This window comes from Scyliorhinus torazame, chromosome 1, assembly GCF_047496885.1.
Source record: "Scyliorhinus torazame isolate Kashiwa2021f chromosome 1, sScyTor2.1, whole genome shotgun sequence".
Taxonomy (NCBI): domain Eukaryota; kingdom Metazoa; phylum Chordata; class Chondrichthyes; order Carcharhiniformes; family Scyliorhinidae; genus Scyliorhinus; species Scyliorhinus torazame.
The window spans coordinates 93,523,705-93,540,070 of record NC_092707.1 but is presented as its reverse complement, the minus strand read 5'-3'; the positions used below and the strand labels follow the sequence as shown (position 1 = coordinate 93,540,070).

Sequence of the window (16,366 nt, the reverse complement as noted above, 5' to 3'; positions counted from 1 at the left end):
TAACAAACGGCCACCTTCCGACGCCATCTTGCTTCGAGCTTCCCTTCCTAGACGCTGCTCCAGAGGATCTTCTGCAATCCGGCCGCTATCCTCTCCTTTTTCCATGTGTATCCGGGGGGATTCCCTTCTAGTTTACCGCACAGTAATTCTGGCCGTTTAAATTGCCGTTGGGGCTCCTATCAAGAGCCCAAAAGTCCGTTCCAACGGGAGGTGCCGAAACGTGCGACTCAGCTGGTCATTGCCGCACCCGGAAGTCCAAATGATCATCTGGTTAATAACAAATTTTATTGAGGGAGAAAATATTGTCTAGGATTATGGGGAGAATTCCCTTTTGAAGGTTAAAGCAGAACGTTCCAATTTTTGTTGCAGGTGTCAGAATTAGGAATTTCTCTAAATATTCACACACACAATAACTAGCTATGGACCCATTGACCTGTGGAATGTTAAAATTGACAGAAAACAATCTTGTAAGCAAATATTTAGTTATGATACCATGGCTCCAAGGCTGGATTGTTAACAGCAGTTCTTGTCTAAATTCTGCCTGAGATTGAGTTAATCCCCTAAAGCTGATACCACTGGCACTTGGGTCCCATGTGGCCTTTGGTGAAGTTGGGCTGACCTTGTAGATGGCATGTTGAATTTACTGAACGTGATTTATTGATTTGAAAGCAATTCAGTCAGTCATTTTACTTTAATCTGAGATTTGATATGAATAAGATCTTGAGCATGTTTGCTGGCGAGCTGTTGGGAAAGTAATCCATTCCATGTGTGAGGGGATGGAGCAGTGAGTTATGTAGGTTAAAGAGATTTGGTCTTCAGTGTCCTATTGATAAATTGTATTGCCAAGAAAATAAATGTAGTGACCATTTGCAAAAAGTCAGGAGATTCACTAATCGAGGAGGTGTTGAATAGTATAGAGAGGGAGATGTTTTTGAGTTGTGTGCAGCTTGGTTCAGTGGTGCATTTTCATCTCCCAACTCTGAAGGATCTGGGTCTCACTCCAGGACTTCAGAATATAACTTGGCCTGATATTTCATTTCATTGCAGTACAGAGGGACTGCTGTAGCATTTAGATGTACCTCTGAGATAGGGTATTAGATTGGTGCCCTAACTATAAAGAATGTCATGGCAGTACTCTGAACAATAACAGGAATACTACTTCTGTTCTGGCCAGGACGTATCCCTCCAACTATACCAAAAGTGGGGTATGTTACATACTTCTCGACTCTATTAATAAAGGATTTTGTGTTGTCCATTAAGGAAAAGGTAATGATCCTCGTCATCAGGGGTGTTTGGTAGAGTTTTGGTGGGTACATTGGTGACTGCTAAGTTTGATTTGCGGCTGAAAGTAGCACAGGATGCAACAGATGATTGAGTTTTGGATAAGTTGCTGGCTTAGGATGATTTTCTCTGCTTGCATTCCATCTGTTTCTAAAGTGTCCTTACTTTCGAAGGAGGCCACACTTTTTCAGGTGCAGTGATCCTGGGTGAGCTTCTCCTAACACTATCAAAAGTCCTCTGTGAAGCCTCCAGAGTTTCCTTGTAGTGCTTCCTTTGTCTGCCATGAGAGCACACCCCAGACTCCAGCTCACCATATGGAGATTCACTTTGGGTCAGAGGGTTTCAGGCATTCAAGTCAGCTTTGACTGTCTCCATGCTTGACATGCCAGCTTGGGTTAACACCTTAGTGTCTGGTATTTTGTCCTGCCATCTGATTTTCAGAAGCTTCCTATGGAAAGTGGTTGAGCTTCTTAGCATGACACTGATGTACAGCCCATGTTCATCATGTGTAGAACAGAGTGGGCAGAATGATTGCTGAATGGACTCTGTTTGGTAGGCAGACTTCTACACATTCCCAAACAGATGTTCAAAGTCTGCAGATAACTGCACTTGTTTTGGCCCTTCTTGTTTGTGCCTCATTGTCAATATAGACAACTCGTGAGTGAACTGCTGAGATAAGTGAACCTGCCCAGTACTGACAGGCTCTGGTCATTGACTGAAACCTGGGGCTTGAGGTCAGGCTTTCCTGAAGCTAGGCACACTGCTTCTGTTTTCTTCATTCTGATTGCAAGGCTGAAATGGTTGCCTTAAAACAACTGCAATGGAGAACATGTCTGAGTTATGTTACGTGTGCAGCTCTGAACCAGCAGCTAGAGCACAGTCGTTGGCAAGCAGGAAATTGTGAAGTATGTCCTTGGAGATCTTGATCTTTTCCTGGAGTTGACTCAGATCAAGCAGCTTCCTGTAAATGCAATTTCTGATTTCAATGTCAGGATCACCATTGTGCTGAGTAGGTATGGCGCTAGTAAACCGCTCTCTTTACCTCTATTAGTGACTGGAAATAATGGGTCCAAGAACTCATCATCACCCAGTACATGTAAAAGTATACTGATATGAAACTGTTGAACATTTTGATGACATTCTCAAGGCAGCCAAATTCTCTCTTACCCTTCCAAAGGGCCTCATGGTTGACCGTATCTAAGGCCTTGCTCAGGTGAAGAAACATAGTGTAGAGGTTCAAGTTCAGTTCATGGTAGTCCTCCTGGAGCTCTTAATTGGTAACACCATATTCAGCCTTACCTGAAACTGCACTGACTCTCTGGAGCAGACGCTGGTTGAGATGTTGCACTCAGCAGCTTAGAAGGATTCATGCAAAGATTTTGCTGATAATGGAGAGGCATGAGATTCCAATATGATTAGAGCAAGAATGGTGAGTTCCTTTCCACTTGTGGGGTTGGCTAATGGAGGCATCTCTGTATTCTTAAACAGTGATTCCTTGCTCCCACATAGATTGAAAAAGTTCATTGTCTTGACCAGGTATTGGCCTACAGCTTTATAGACATCAGCTCCTGCGGCTTTGCCGCTAGACAGGAGTTTGATTGTGTTTGTTGTTTCTAACACTGTGGGTGGCCATCCAGAGAGCAGCTGATGCCAAGCTGTGGAAGCCTGTTGATTGCTTCTTCATTGATAGATAAAGGCACGTTGAGATGTGGTTAGAATGCTCTGCCTATCTTTCTGGAATTTGGGCTTTTTCTGTGAGCAGTGTTGACCTGTCGGCACTCAGGATTGGCATTGAACCAGTAGCCTGGGGCCCACAGACAGATTTCAGACCACCATGGAATCTCTTGTGCTCTGCATATGACTGAAGTTTGTTTGCTTTCTGATTCAGCCAATTGTCTTCCATCTCTGGGAGCTTGGGCAGTCCTGCATATGTTTCAGTAGACTTTGTGTTTGCATGGTGATGATTTGTCATTGATATAAAGTCTGTGGATGTGATGGTTCTCCTCCCAGGAGGTTTTGAATTATTTGATTGTTTTCGTTGAACCGATATTGATGCATTCGAGAGGGCCAAGAGTCGCTGGAGTACTGAAATACGCAATATCCCTGAAGGTAGCCCAGGCAGCCTCAATGCAGTGAGCGTCCATTTTCACTCTACACCAGAGACTCTGAATTTCTCAGTGATTTTTTTCATAACCGCCTGTTTGAGTCTTGAGCTCCTGGCTTACAGGTAGTTAAGGATCAAACAAAAAGGATGTAGAGAAGGTGTAAAAAAGATTTGCAATGATAAAACCAGAATTGAGAGGTATAACAATCTTGAAAGACTATACAGGCGGGGAACTCTTTTTCTCCAGAAGCGAGAGGCTCAGGATTGACTCGAGTGTACTATAAAATAATGCAGAGGTCTGTTGGATTAGATAGAGAGATGTTTCCACTTGTGGCGAGCACAAAGCCATGAATCATAAGACAGTCACTGATAAATTATAAAAGGAATTCAGGACAAACTTGATTACCCAGCGCGTGGTTAGAATGTGGAATTTGCTACCATGGAGGATAGTTATGGGAAAGTCACATGCATTTAAGAGGCAGTTTAATAAACATGTAAAGTAGGAGGAATAGAAGGATATCATAGAATCACAGGATTTACAGTGCAGAAGGAGGTAATTCTTCCCATCGGGGCAGCACCGGCTCCTGGAAAGAGCACCCTACTTAACCCCACACCTCCACCCTACCCCTGTAACCTAGCAACCCCACCTAATCCTTTGTACACTAAGTGGCAATTTAGCATGTGGCAATCCACCAAACCTGCACATCTTTGGACTATGGGAGGAAACTGGAGCACCCAGAGGAAACCCACGCAGACACGGAGAGAAAGTCCAAATGTCACACAGACAGTCATTTGAGGCCGGAATTGAACCCGGGACCCTGGAGCTGTGAGGCAGTAGTGCTAACTACTGTGCCAACTTGATATGCTGAATGGTTCAGATTAAGTAATGTCAGAGGGGTTTGGAGCGTAAACACTGGCATAGATCAGTTGGCTGAAAGGCCTGTTTTAGTGCTGTGAATTCTATGCACCTTTTTTGATCGTGGGACTTCTCTGTACAAATTGGTAGCTGTATTTGCCGACAGCAAAAGTGAAGTCGTTATTTGGCTCTGAAACACTTTGTATGTCCTGCGGCACTATCTAACTGCTAGTTTTTGTTTCAACTGTTCCATGATATCAATGTTCGTAGCTATACATGCCAATTTTCACTGATGCAGATACTTCCCTTATTTGGAAATTGTGAATGCAATTGTACTAAAATCACAAAAATGTAGCACAGATTTGGGAAACATTTATCATTGTTAGAAACATTGTTTTTCATCAGGCCATCAACAATGAAGCGAATGTGACTCCATAGAGACCCACCCACATTTATAATTCTGCCACACCGTTCTGTTGAAGTTTCCTTTCATTTGCAAAATGCAGGCACATTTCAAGCCACCAATGGATTTTTAACTGATCTGAAACTCCATAAATTGTTCATGGGTGTCCTGTTGCTGTGAAGTTATTTTGTCTACTTGATATACTGCACTCTTTCTCTGAATAACGATGCCATCAACAACATGGTCCATCTTATTTTTGGGGTGGGGAGAAGCAGTCTTTCAGTGCAAATTGTTACAGGAAAATCTTAACATGAGAATCACTCAGCAATATTTGGGGAAAACAACTAGAGTTCCCATCTAACCAGGTGCAGGTTGCTTTTGTGTGTTTGGAAACAAAAGTGGCTGTAGCAATTTTTCTTGGAAACATTGCTTACTGTCAGGGGCAACAATTTTTTATGGTGCTCTTATGAGTGAATTATGGTGGTAAGTGAACCGATGCTGATTCATGTGGGTTATCCTGAGTACTTGTGTCTGGCATTCTGTCCTATACCATGTTAGAAGTCTGTCATTCCCAGCCAACTGCCCTGTATTGTCAGCATGACAAATAGTCGTCAGCTTCCAACCCCAACCACGCCGCATGTACAAGGCTGGCCTATGACAGTTCAAAACTGTATTTCGGAGCATTTCAGTCGACTAATAATTATTGCAGTGCTATATTCCAGTACCCAGGCTGCATACACCTCTTTGCTTTGACCCAATTGAATTTTGCCCATGTATTTCCTCCCATGGGAGCACTTGCGCGTTACAATGAATTCTCTTCCTTTCAATTGTGCTGCCCTATACAAATTTTCACCAAGGGGCGTGTATCACTTCACTTCATATATAAAGCACAAACCTGAGACACAATGAAGTCATTACGGCCTTTATCGTCAATATGACTGTGGGAACGTGCCACATATGTTTGCACTGTGAATGTTGGGCTGGTAGTCACGGGATTGGAATGTTGTTCTTGTTCCCAGATTGCTGAGTGGTGTTTTCCTTTAGTTCAATTCCACAAAGGGAATGGGAATTGAAAAGAAAACATTTGTCACAGAATGTTGTGGAACTGATCTTACACTTTGAGATGCAGAGCAACACCGCAATCTATTTCTGACTCACTGATATCTTATGATGTGGAGATGCTGGCGTTCGACTGGGGTGGACACAGTAAGCAGTCTTGCAACACCAGGTTAAAGTCCAACAGGTTTATTTAGAATCATGAGCTTTCGGAGCATAGCTCCTTCATCACCTGACAAAGTTCTGCATTCTTGTATCTGGCTTAAGTAGCTATTATTCATTGGCAAACCCAGCTAAGCATTGGCAAGCTGTTGATTCATGAGCATTGCTTGGCTGTGCCTGGAGTGCTGAGGGTTGAATTAGGACATCCCAACTGCTACCGTGAGTAACATTGACTAATTCAGCACAAGCTAAGGGAAATTTCCAGTCTGCATCAGGGTGGCACGGTGACACAGTGGTTAGCATTGTTGTCTCACAATTCAGGATATATACAAGTGGCTGGGGGAACACTGAGGCAAGCGGGTGGTGAAGATCAAGGAGAAATGGGAAGCAGAGTTGGGAGGGGAGATCAATTGGGGAGTATGGAGTGAGGCACTGCAAAGGGTAAACGGGACTTCCTCTTGTGCAAGGATGAGCCTGATACAGTTTAAGGTGGTGCACAGGATGCATATGACTCTGGTGACAATAAGTGGGTTCTTTCAGGGGGTAGCAGATGAGTGTGAGAGGTGTGGGCAGGGGCCAGCGAATCACACGCACAAGTTTTGGGGTTGCGAAAAATTGGTAAGATTCTGGGCATGAGTGTTGGCGGTCTTAGCCAGGATAGTGGAGGAGGAGGTGGACCCGGACCCTTTGGTGGCGATATTTGGGGTTTCATAGAAGCCGGAGCTCATGGAGAGGAGGACGGTCGATGTTGTGGCCTTCGCCTCTCTGATTGCACAGCGGTGAATCTTACTGGAGTGATGGTCGGCATCGCCACCGGGGGTAGCGGTTTGGTTGGGTGACCTGTCTGACTTCCTGCGATTAGAAAAGATAAAGTTAAGGGGCTCTTCAGGGCGATTTGAGGCAAGATGGGGGATGTTTGAGGGGCTGTTCACCGCGGGGGAGTGGGGGGTGAAAAAGGCGAAAAGCCTGTACAGACTGTATGGTTGATTATTGGGAAGTATGTTTCCTGGGGTGTTTATTCGCTGTAGCCTGTTTTGATACAGGTTTGTAATAAACATTTTTTAAAAAGCATTGTTGTCTCACAGCGCCAGGGATACGTGTTGAATTCTGGCCTTGGGTCACTCATTGTGTGAGTTTGTATATTCTCCCGTGTCGGCGTGGGTTTCCTCCGGATGCTCCGGTTTCCTCCCACAGTCCAAAGATGTGCAGGTTCAGTGGATTGGCTATGCTAAATTGCCCCTTAGTGTCCAAAAAGATGTGTAGCTAGACTAAGGGGTTCTGTATGGTCGGGATTCTAGAGTGGCTAAAGTAAATATTGGTCCATTAGAGGATGAAGAGGAGGATTTAATAATGGAAAATGAGGAAGTGGCCGAGGCATTGAACAGGTAGTTTGTGTCAGTCGCAGTGGAAGACACAAATAACATGCCTTTAATTGATGGCAAGGAGGCCCTGGCAGGTGAGGGTCGAGAAAAATTCATTATCACTAAGGAGCTAGTGTTGGGCAAGCTAATGGGGCTAAAGGTAGACAAGTCTCCTAGCCCTGATAGAATGCATCCAGGGTACTAAAAGAGATGACTGGGGAAATAGCAAATGCGCTCATGGTAATTTACCAAAATTTACTGAACTCTGGGGCGGTTTCGGCAGATTGGAAATCAGCAAATGCGACACCACTGTTTAAAAAAGGAGGTAGGCAAATGGTGGGTAACTATAGGCCATTAAAAATATATATATATTTTTATTCTCCTCATTTTCCACATTTTCTTCAAATATACACCCAACAAAAGATAACCAACAATAGCAAATACAATCGCAATACCCCAATCAATAACCCCTTTGTCATACAAACCCAAATCTCCCCCTAAGAAAGAAAAAGAGAATCCACGGTCATGGCATCCAATTCTTGAAAGTGTATGATAAACAATGCCCATGAATCCCCTCTCCTCTTATCTCCAAAAACTCCCATCCCACTTCCCTGGCTCAAACCTATGGACCCCCTCCTAATCGGCATCTCTCTTGACCCAGCCCACAATCTAAAGTGCTGCATCAACTGCCTCCAGATATTCAACGTTGCCACCACCACCGGACTCCCCGATTATTTACCCAGGACTATCAGGAGTGGCGCTGTTGCCAATGCCCTCAGCTCCGATCACCTGCACAGTCTCTCTTCCATTCTAACCCACTGGGATGTGGATTTCCAGAAGGCATTCGACAAGGTGCCGCACAAAAGGCTGTTACATGAGATAACGGTGCACACTGCTATTGGTAATGTATTAGCATGGATAGATAATTAGTTAACTAACAGAAAGCAAAGAGTGAGGATAAATGGGGGGGTTTCTTGTTGGCACTCAGTAGCGAGTGGTGTGTCTCGGGGATCAGCGTTGGGGTCGCAATTGTTTACAATTTACATAGATGATTTGGAGTAATTTGTTAAAAGTTCGCAGATGACACAGCTGAATGGTACAGCAAAGTGTGCAGAGGACATAAAGTCTGCAGAGGGATATAGATAGTTCAAGTGAGTGAGCAAGGGTCTGGCAGATGGAGTACAATGATGGTAAATGTGAGGTCATCCATTTTGGTCGGAATAACTGCAAAATGGACTATTATTTAAATGGCAAATAATTACAGCATGCTGCTGTGCAGAGGGACCTGGATGTCCTTGTGCATGACTACCAATAGCTAACAGCATTCAGTTGGAGGTTAGTTATCAGCATTAAGGTACCCAAAGACCAGCTCTTCCAGTGCTATAATGATCGGTGCCATTGTTTCTAAGACCACACCTTTTTTTTCTCTTTCAGCTTCAGACCCATTATTCAGTACATTGATCATCAGTTTGAACGATATCTTCATGATGAGAGTGGCTTAAATAGACGACATATTGTAGACAACCGAGTCCACTGCTGTTTCTATTTCATCTCCCCCTTCGGCCATGGGTAAGAAAAGTCTTGCAGGTTACAGGATGTATGATCAAAATGTGCTTGTCAAAATGCCCACCATTGTCGTTGCTATAGCTGAGCTTGTTTAAGGAAGGGTACCTGATAATGCCATACATTGTGCCAACCTTGAGTTAGTGCAGCCAACTCTTCTTTGGACCATGTCAGAGTGGAATATGAGCAAGAAGAATTACTTAGTGATACCCACCACTCTTTGAACTATAAGTAAAGGAAGAGAAAAGGTCTGTTCAAATCATAGAATGTTACACCACCGAAACAAGTCATTTAAATAATCTGATCCGAGCCAAAGTTTTTTTTTCCCCATAAATCACCAGTCCAGCCCACTTTCTGCTGGCTCCCGATACCCTTTATTTTTTTGGGACATTTGACTCTGGATCTTTTCACCAAGCGGTTAAGTCCCCTTGCGTTCCAGGTAACAATTCAGGTGGGGGATTTATGACGCCCCCCCCCCCGACGCCCCCGGTCCTGCGGAATCTCCCATACCTACCAGCTGGATGCGTCCCTGCACTCCGTGGTTTCCCATTGTTAGGGGGCCGTCCAAAATGGCTGCGGTCGCCGTTCTCGCCATGAGGTCGGGTCCCTGCACTCTGGGGTTTCCCTTCGCCCAGGGAGCACCCAGCATAGCCGTAGACTATGTGTACACCATGTGGGTGCGCCCCTGCACTCCAGGGTCTCCTTTGCCCAGGGGCCCTCCCGAGTTGCTGCTTGTGCGCCATCTTGGTTCCTTGCCCTGCTCCATGCCTGCCGAGGCCTGTGTCTGTCTCGTTGCCTATCCTTGTATGTCTTTTTGTTCCCTTTCTGTGCTGCGTGTGGTGTCGTCCCCCCCCCCCCCCCCAACCTTCTGCCCTGTACCCCCTCTCTTTTGGCCAGGCGCTCCCTCTCCCCCGAGACGTGTGCCGCGGCCTCCCTTACCATCTGTCTTCCTGTGTTAGCCCTCGTCAGTGCGGTGGCTCCCCTCCCAGTGCTGGTCTAACCCTGGTCCTGTTTTACCTACCCATCTCCACTTCTTGCTTCACCCCCTTACCTGCTTCCCTTATTCTCGCTCCCCCTTCCCTGTTTTCCCTCTTCAAACTGAGAGAAGAGACCAACCCGAAAATTAGGCAGCACGGTGCCCCATATTACGGTTTCTGTTGTCGGTTCGTCCTCCACTGTCATTCCTTTTCTTCCTCTGCCCTGCCGCTTTCACCCCTCCCGGGTCTGCTCTCCCTCCAGGTTATTCGTTTTCACGAATTCATCGGCCTCCGTCGGGGTGCCGAAGTGATGTTCTTTCCCCTGGTATGTGTCACCCAGAGTCTGACCGGGAATAACATGCCGAATCGCACCCCTTTTTTGGAGAGTGCCGCTTTCACTCTATTGAATTTGGCCCTCTTTTTTGCTTGGTACACCCTGATTCTGTGCCCTTCCCACGAGAATGACTTTGTCTGTTGGGCCCACCTCCGGATTTTCTCCCGGTCCTGGAATCGGTGAAGCTTCTCAATTATTGCCCTCGGCGCTCCCCAGTTTTGGGTTTAGGCCGGAGCGACCTGTGTGCCCTGTCCATCTCTGGGCAATTTGGAAAGCCTTCCCTCTTGACTAGCTTGCCCAGCATTTGGGCGATGTAGCCCATTGGGTCCCTTCCCTCAATCCCCTCTGGCAGACCCACGATTTGGACGTTTTGTCACCTGGACCTATTTTCCTGGTCCTCGACCTTCCCATTTAGGTTCCCCTGAGCCCCCACCAACCTCTTCACTTCGGCCTCCAGAGCCACGATGCTGTCGCTCTGGTCCGATGATGCCTTCTCCAGGTCCAGGATAGTGTTCTCCTGCGCCTCCACCTTCTGTCCCAAACCTTCTATCGTGCGCTGCTGAAGGGTGGCTATCGCTTCCGTCACCACCTCCTTCATCACCACCTGGAGCCATCACCACCTCCTTCATCACCACCTGGAGCTTCATCCTGATTGCTTCCTTTATGGCGATCAGTTCTTTTTTCAAGACGTTCCTCCATCCGTCCCATTGTCCGGGGGGGGGGTGGTGGTCATTGTCTGACCCTGCTCCGCCGTTCGGGTCGGCAGACTTTCCCCGTCCTGGTTCACCTGGGCCTCCACCTCGCCTCGTGGGGCCGCAGGTCCGCTCGCCCGTTGTTCCTGCCCCTTTCCTTCGCTGCTGCTTCTGACTTCTCGCCATCCCCTCAATCTGTTGTTCGCAGGCACCCTCTTTCCTTCTCTTGCTGTTGGTGCCTTTTGTGTTTGGGTGAGTATTGGGTGGCTTTGTGGGCCATAATCTCCAATAAGTTTGCCATGTTGGGTCCGACTGGGAGGAGAGCCACTTGATGTGCGTTCACTCAGTACATCGCAGCACCGGAAGTCCCGATACCCTTCCTAACCTATAGTGTTATCAAGCAGCTGTCTCATTTCCTTTCAAAAACTTCAATTCAACTACCGCAAAACCTATCTTCCAAATAAAACAAACCCAGTTTTCTTCTATTGCTATCATTTGAAATTTCTGTATTTTTCATTCTGTTCCAAATAATAACATTGGCCAGCCTTATTGGATGATGTCTGGGGATTTTTTCAGTAAAGATTATTTATGATACTCTTGGATGAGATTTCACATCCTTATAATAAGCAGTTCAGATGCTGTGGAAGTAAGCAATCCATTTAATTTCCTCAAGGACACTTACAAAATTCAGAAGGCTTGATTAGGATGTAGGATAGTGCATATGTGGGAAAAAAGTTAAGAGAAGGTAGCTGATTTGGGATGAGGTAACACTTTTTTGAAAATGGATTCCCTTGCACCCAAACCAGTTGCTGACTGGCCCAGTGTGTGGTGGGGGGCGGGGGGGAAGAGCCCCCAGTACTGGAGATATTTTCTATACCACTATGCTACAAATGTCAATTGAAATATGCGAGTCTGGTTCTGCAGCAAGCTACAACTAAGTGTACAAGATCAAAAACAGTGATAAACCAATAATCTAAAAAAAATCCAAGTCAGTGTGGACCTGACTACACCAGAGCCAAACTTCAATTTTGTTGGCGATCGAGTTCTGTTTCTGTGCATCTTGAGTTGCGGTGGATATGGGGAAGTACATGTAATGCTCAACTGTTTACTTTATTACACAGTCTGAAGCCTCTAGATGTAGAATTTATGAAGGCCATTCACAGCAAAGTAAATATCGTGCCAGTGATTGCCAAGGCGGACACTTTGACGTTGAGGGAACGGGAGCGGCTGAAGCGCAGAGTAAGTGGTTCTCGCTTGTGATCTTTGCAAACACCTGGGAGAGTGTGGTGGCATTACGCTTAACTTTATTACCTTTCATTCTGTTTTGATTTACCTATTTGTCTGCAATAAATGTTGTCAGTTGTTTTCTCTGGAAATTAGGTATGAGTACCCAAATTAACACTTCTGAAGCTTTCCAGTAATGTTTGGGTACAACTCTCCATAGTGTGTGCAGTGATGTCACAACCATGTAACATTGTATAGTTGCATCCAGAACGCCCTGTTCTCTGATCCTTCCCAGTATCAATTGGGCGTTGGATTTCATTCTTGGTGGTCATTCTTGCAATAAAGTTCCTGCACTGTACGTTGGTAGTTGTTTTCAGGCCATACTATTTAAGTTTGTCTTTTTCACATTGCTGTCTTGCTCCCAATATTTTTCTCTTTTGCCCTGTTTAAATTTTGCTTCTGGTTTCTCCACCTTTCACTTTTCTTATTCACTTTTCAACCTTTTCTTTTTGTCCTTGCTCCCTCTTTCTCTGACTCCTTGCACAGGTTCCCATCCCCCTTGCATATTAGTTTAAACCCTCCCCAACTTCTCTAGCAAATAGCCCCGTAGGACATCAGTCCCAGTCTTGCTGAGGTGTAACCTGTCCAGATTGTACAGGTCCCACCTCCCCCAGAACCAGTCCCAATGCCCCAGGAATCTGAAACCCTCCCCCTGACACCATCTCTTCAACCACATATTCATCCACTATATCCTGTCATTTCTACTCTGCCCAGCACGTGGCACCGGTGGTAATCCTGAGATCCGATTTCTTAACTTCCTTCCTAGTTCCCTGTATTCTGCTTTTAGGACCTCATCCGTTTTTTTTTTACACATGTCGTTTATACCGATGCGTACCATAACCACTGGCTGTTCACCCTCCCCCTCCAGAAGGTCCTGTACCCACTCTAGGACATCCTTGACCCTAGCACCAGGGAAACATCATACCATCCTGGAGTCTCGTTTGCGGTCACAGAAACGCCTGTCTATTCCCCTTACAATTGAATCCCCTATAACTATTGCACTGGCAGCATTTATTACCCCTCCCCATTACAGCAGATTCAACCATGGTGCCACGAGTTTGGCTGTTGCCATCGTCCAATGCTGTATCCACTCCATGATTCTATCCATTAGAATTTCATTTGTCAGCTGTAAGTGAATCATGTCAGTGGCTATGTGGAATTGATATATGGGTTAATGTTGTAAATTGTACGTCACATTTGAAAGAGGACCGCTTGATTTCTCAATGGTTTTTCCCTTCAGAAAAAAGCATATGGCCAGATTTTCTGGCTCTGTCCGCCGACAGGGTCTTCCGGTCTGCCGAAGGTGACCCCTGCAGGGGTGGGATGAGTGAGCCATGCAAAACACCATGTGCTATCTGGGGATGCAGGGCCGAGTAGAAATGAAAATGAAAATCGCTTATTGTCACAAGTAGGCTTCAAATGAAGTTACTGTGAAAAGCCCCTAGTCGCCACATTCTGGCGCCTGTTCGGGAAGGCTGGTACGGGAAATTGAACCGTGCTGCTGGCCTGCCTGGTCTGCTTTCAAAGACACCGATTTAGCCCTGTGCTAAACCAGCCGGAGATGATTACTCCGGATAAGCGTTCTCCAAGGCGGCCTTCAGGACGCGCGACAACGCAGAATCGCCGAGCAGAAACTTCTAGCCAAGTTCCGCACACATGAGTGCGGCCTCAACCGGGACCTGGGATTCATGTCGCCTTGCATTCATCCCTCACCATCTGGCCTGGGCTTGTGAAATCCTACCAACTGTCCTGGCTTGAGACAATTCGCACCTCTTTAACCTGGGGTTACCCCTATCTCGGGATCTGTAAAGACTTAATTACCTGCAAATGCTTGCATTCTAGGCATTGTCTTGCATCTTTGAATTTGTCTATATATATATTTATATATATATATATATATATGTTTCTGGAATATACCTCTTGTTGCTAACTTTTTGGTTGGTTCAATTGCTCTGTTTTATTACCTTTGCTCTCGAGTCGCCAGGTATCTTTATGATACCGCCACGAGGTTCAAGTCCAAGATTCAAAGCACATTTATTATACACAGTAATCGCTACTCATGCACAAATTCTACGTCTAAGCTACTTCTACAACTAACAGGCCTATACTTAACTTCGGACTAGCCCACCAGGTCTGGGGAACAAATGGCCTTTCGTTCGGGTTCTGAGTCTGCGGGATTCGAAGTTGGTACGGATTGGTAGCTAGGAGCGCCTATCTCGTAGCGAGCGTTGAATTAAGACTTACGGTCTTTCGGCGGTCACTGCACCGGTCACGGTCAAGGTTGGTTCGCGTTGCTGGGTGACCCGGGCAGGAAGAAGAGAGCGAGTTGAACTTGGGGGCTTAACTTTATAGTCCCCAGGGGCTTCCCGCCTTTCGGGGCGGACCCTGTACCTGGTTCTAGGTGATTGGACTTTGTTCCAATCGCTTGGTTCGATTTCTCCAATACTGAAGCGGTTCCCTGATCGATGGGCGGTCTTGAAGTGCTCGTTCACCTCCTTTGTGTTGGCTCCTGCTGGCACCGGGGAGTCTGGCTTTGCTTTGTTTATCCCAAATGTTTCAATTGCACCCGGGGATTGCGCATTAGTATGTAGATGGCTGCGACATTATTATGCTGATGGTCGCTGGTATCGATGCTGTCTGGGCTCTTGCAGAGTTTTAATACGCAGCAAACCTGTACCTGCTGGTTTCTGCCTGTGTTGGCTGAATTTCCCTTCAGCCTTTGACGTTCGCCATTTTAAATCGGGAGTTGGCCAACTTAGGTGGCTACACTCTTCATTCACCTGAGGAAGGAGCAGTGCTCTGAAAGCTAGTGTTAGAAACAAACATGTTGGACTTTAACCTGGTGTTGTAGGACTTCTTACAAAGCTGGAAAGGATTTGGAGGGCAGTTTTCAGCACCATTTCCAGTATTTTGTATTTAGATGTGAAACCTGGTCCTCTGGAAGCCAAATTCGGCTAGAGTTGCAGACTCTTGTTGGGGTGGAGGTCAGCTTCTCCACCCTGTGCCTCGGCATGGCGGGGGGAACCTCCTGGACTTCGTAGCCCTGGAGAAGGTGAAATCTGCTCTAAGAGGGGGCGAGTGATGGGTTCCACAAAAGTTGGGGTTTGTTCATTCTGCATTTTGGAGAGTTGGTTACTGTTGATTGTTGGATGGGTGGGGGGAGTTAATGTGTTGGGTAGGTTGATTATTGTTGTAAAATGCAAAAATGTTGAAAATTTGCAATAAAAATACTTTAAAAAAAAAAAGAAAAAACCACACCAATCAGCGTGACCCAAAGATCCCGCCGGCAGCCAATTGTGCTGCTGGAAAATGGACCATGACAAGGGCTGGGAAATCTTGCCCACAGTTACTGAAATAAAAACAAAAAATGGTAGAAATACTCAGCAGGTCAGAGAGCATCTATGGAAATAGAAACAGTGCTAATGTTTCAGGGTGATGACCTTTCATTCATAGTCCATCTGCTGGAGAGTATTTAGCACCCCTATTCCAAATGTGACTATTGATTATAACTAGCAAGTTCTTCTATTAAAGAAAAAAATTAATTCAGAAAATGTAAGCCTACTCTAGGCTTGCTCTCAAATCTGGGAAGGCTCTTCTCACACCCTGCCATTCCTGACAACTGCCAGAAAAACACCTACCGCTGGCTACTCCCTCTCCATCAGTTTCCTATTCCCTGTCACCCTCTGTCATCATTACTGCTGTGCTCATTGTTCAGGTAGCACTTTCAAACTGCTGTTGGGCTCCCCAGTTATAGTCTCTTACAAGTTACTGGTTTTCATTACTCCACCATTGGCAGTTATGTCTTCAGCTGGTTTAGCACAGTGGGCTAAATAGCTGGCTTGTAATGCAGAACAATGCCAGCAGCGTGGGTTCAATTCCCGTACCAGCCTCCCCGAACAGGCGGCGGAATGTGGCGACCTGGGGCTTTTCACAGTAACTTAATTGAAGCCTACTTGTGACAATAAGCGATAATTATTATTAGCTGCCTGGGCTTAAGCTGTGGAATTCCCCCCCATCATCTCTCCGCCTCTTTTTCTTTCTTTAAAATGTTCTATAAAACTTTATCTTTGATGAAGCTGTTGGTCACCTGTCCTCATGTCTCCTACATTACTTGGTGTCAATTTTGGTTGATATCATTCTTGTGAAGCAGCTTAGGATGTTTTATTACATCAATAGTGCTGTATAGATGCAAGTTGTTGCTCCAGTGTCAAACTGAAAGCTCCTCGGAGTCCATTAGACTCTTACTCTAAATCAAAACTGTGGAACTCCTTACCACCTTCAGCTTATCAGTAA

General features: G+C 45.8%; 1 protein-coding gene across 3 annotated transcripts in view; it reads left to right on the top strand.

Moving 5' to 3' along the window:
* Positions 1 to 16,366, top strand: part of LOC140410176 (septin-2) — a 260,093-nt gene that overhangs the window by 103,762 nt on the left and 139,965 nt on the right. For all 3 annotated transcript variants that reach the window (XM_072498165.1, XM_072498163.1, XM_072498164.1), the window contains exons 6-7: positions 8,658 to 8,792; positions 11,911 to 12,028. In XM_072498165.1, the coding sequence (XP_072354266.1) occupies positions 8,658 to 8,792; positions 11,911 to 12,028 (253 nt within the window). The remainder of the gene's footprint in view (positions 1 to 8,657; positions 8,793 to 11,910; positions 12,029 to 16,366) is intronic.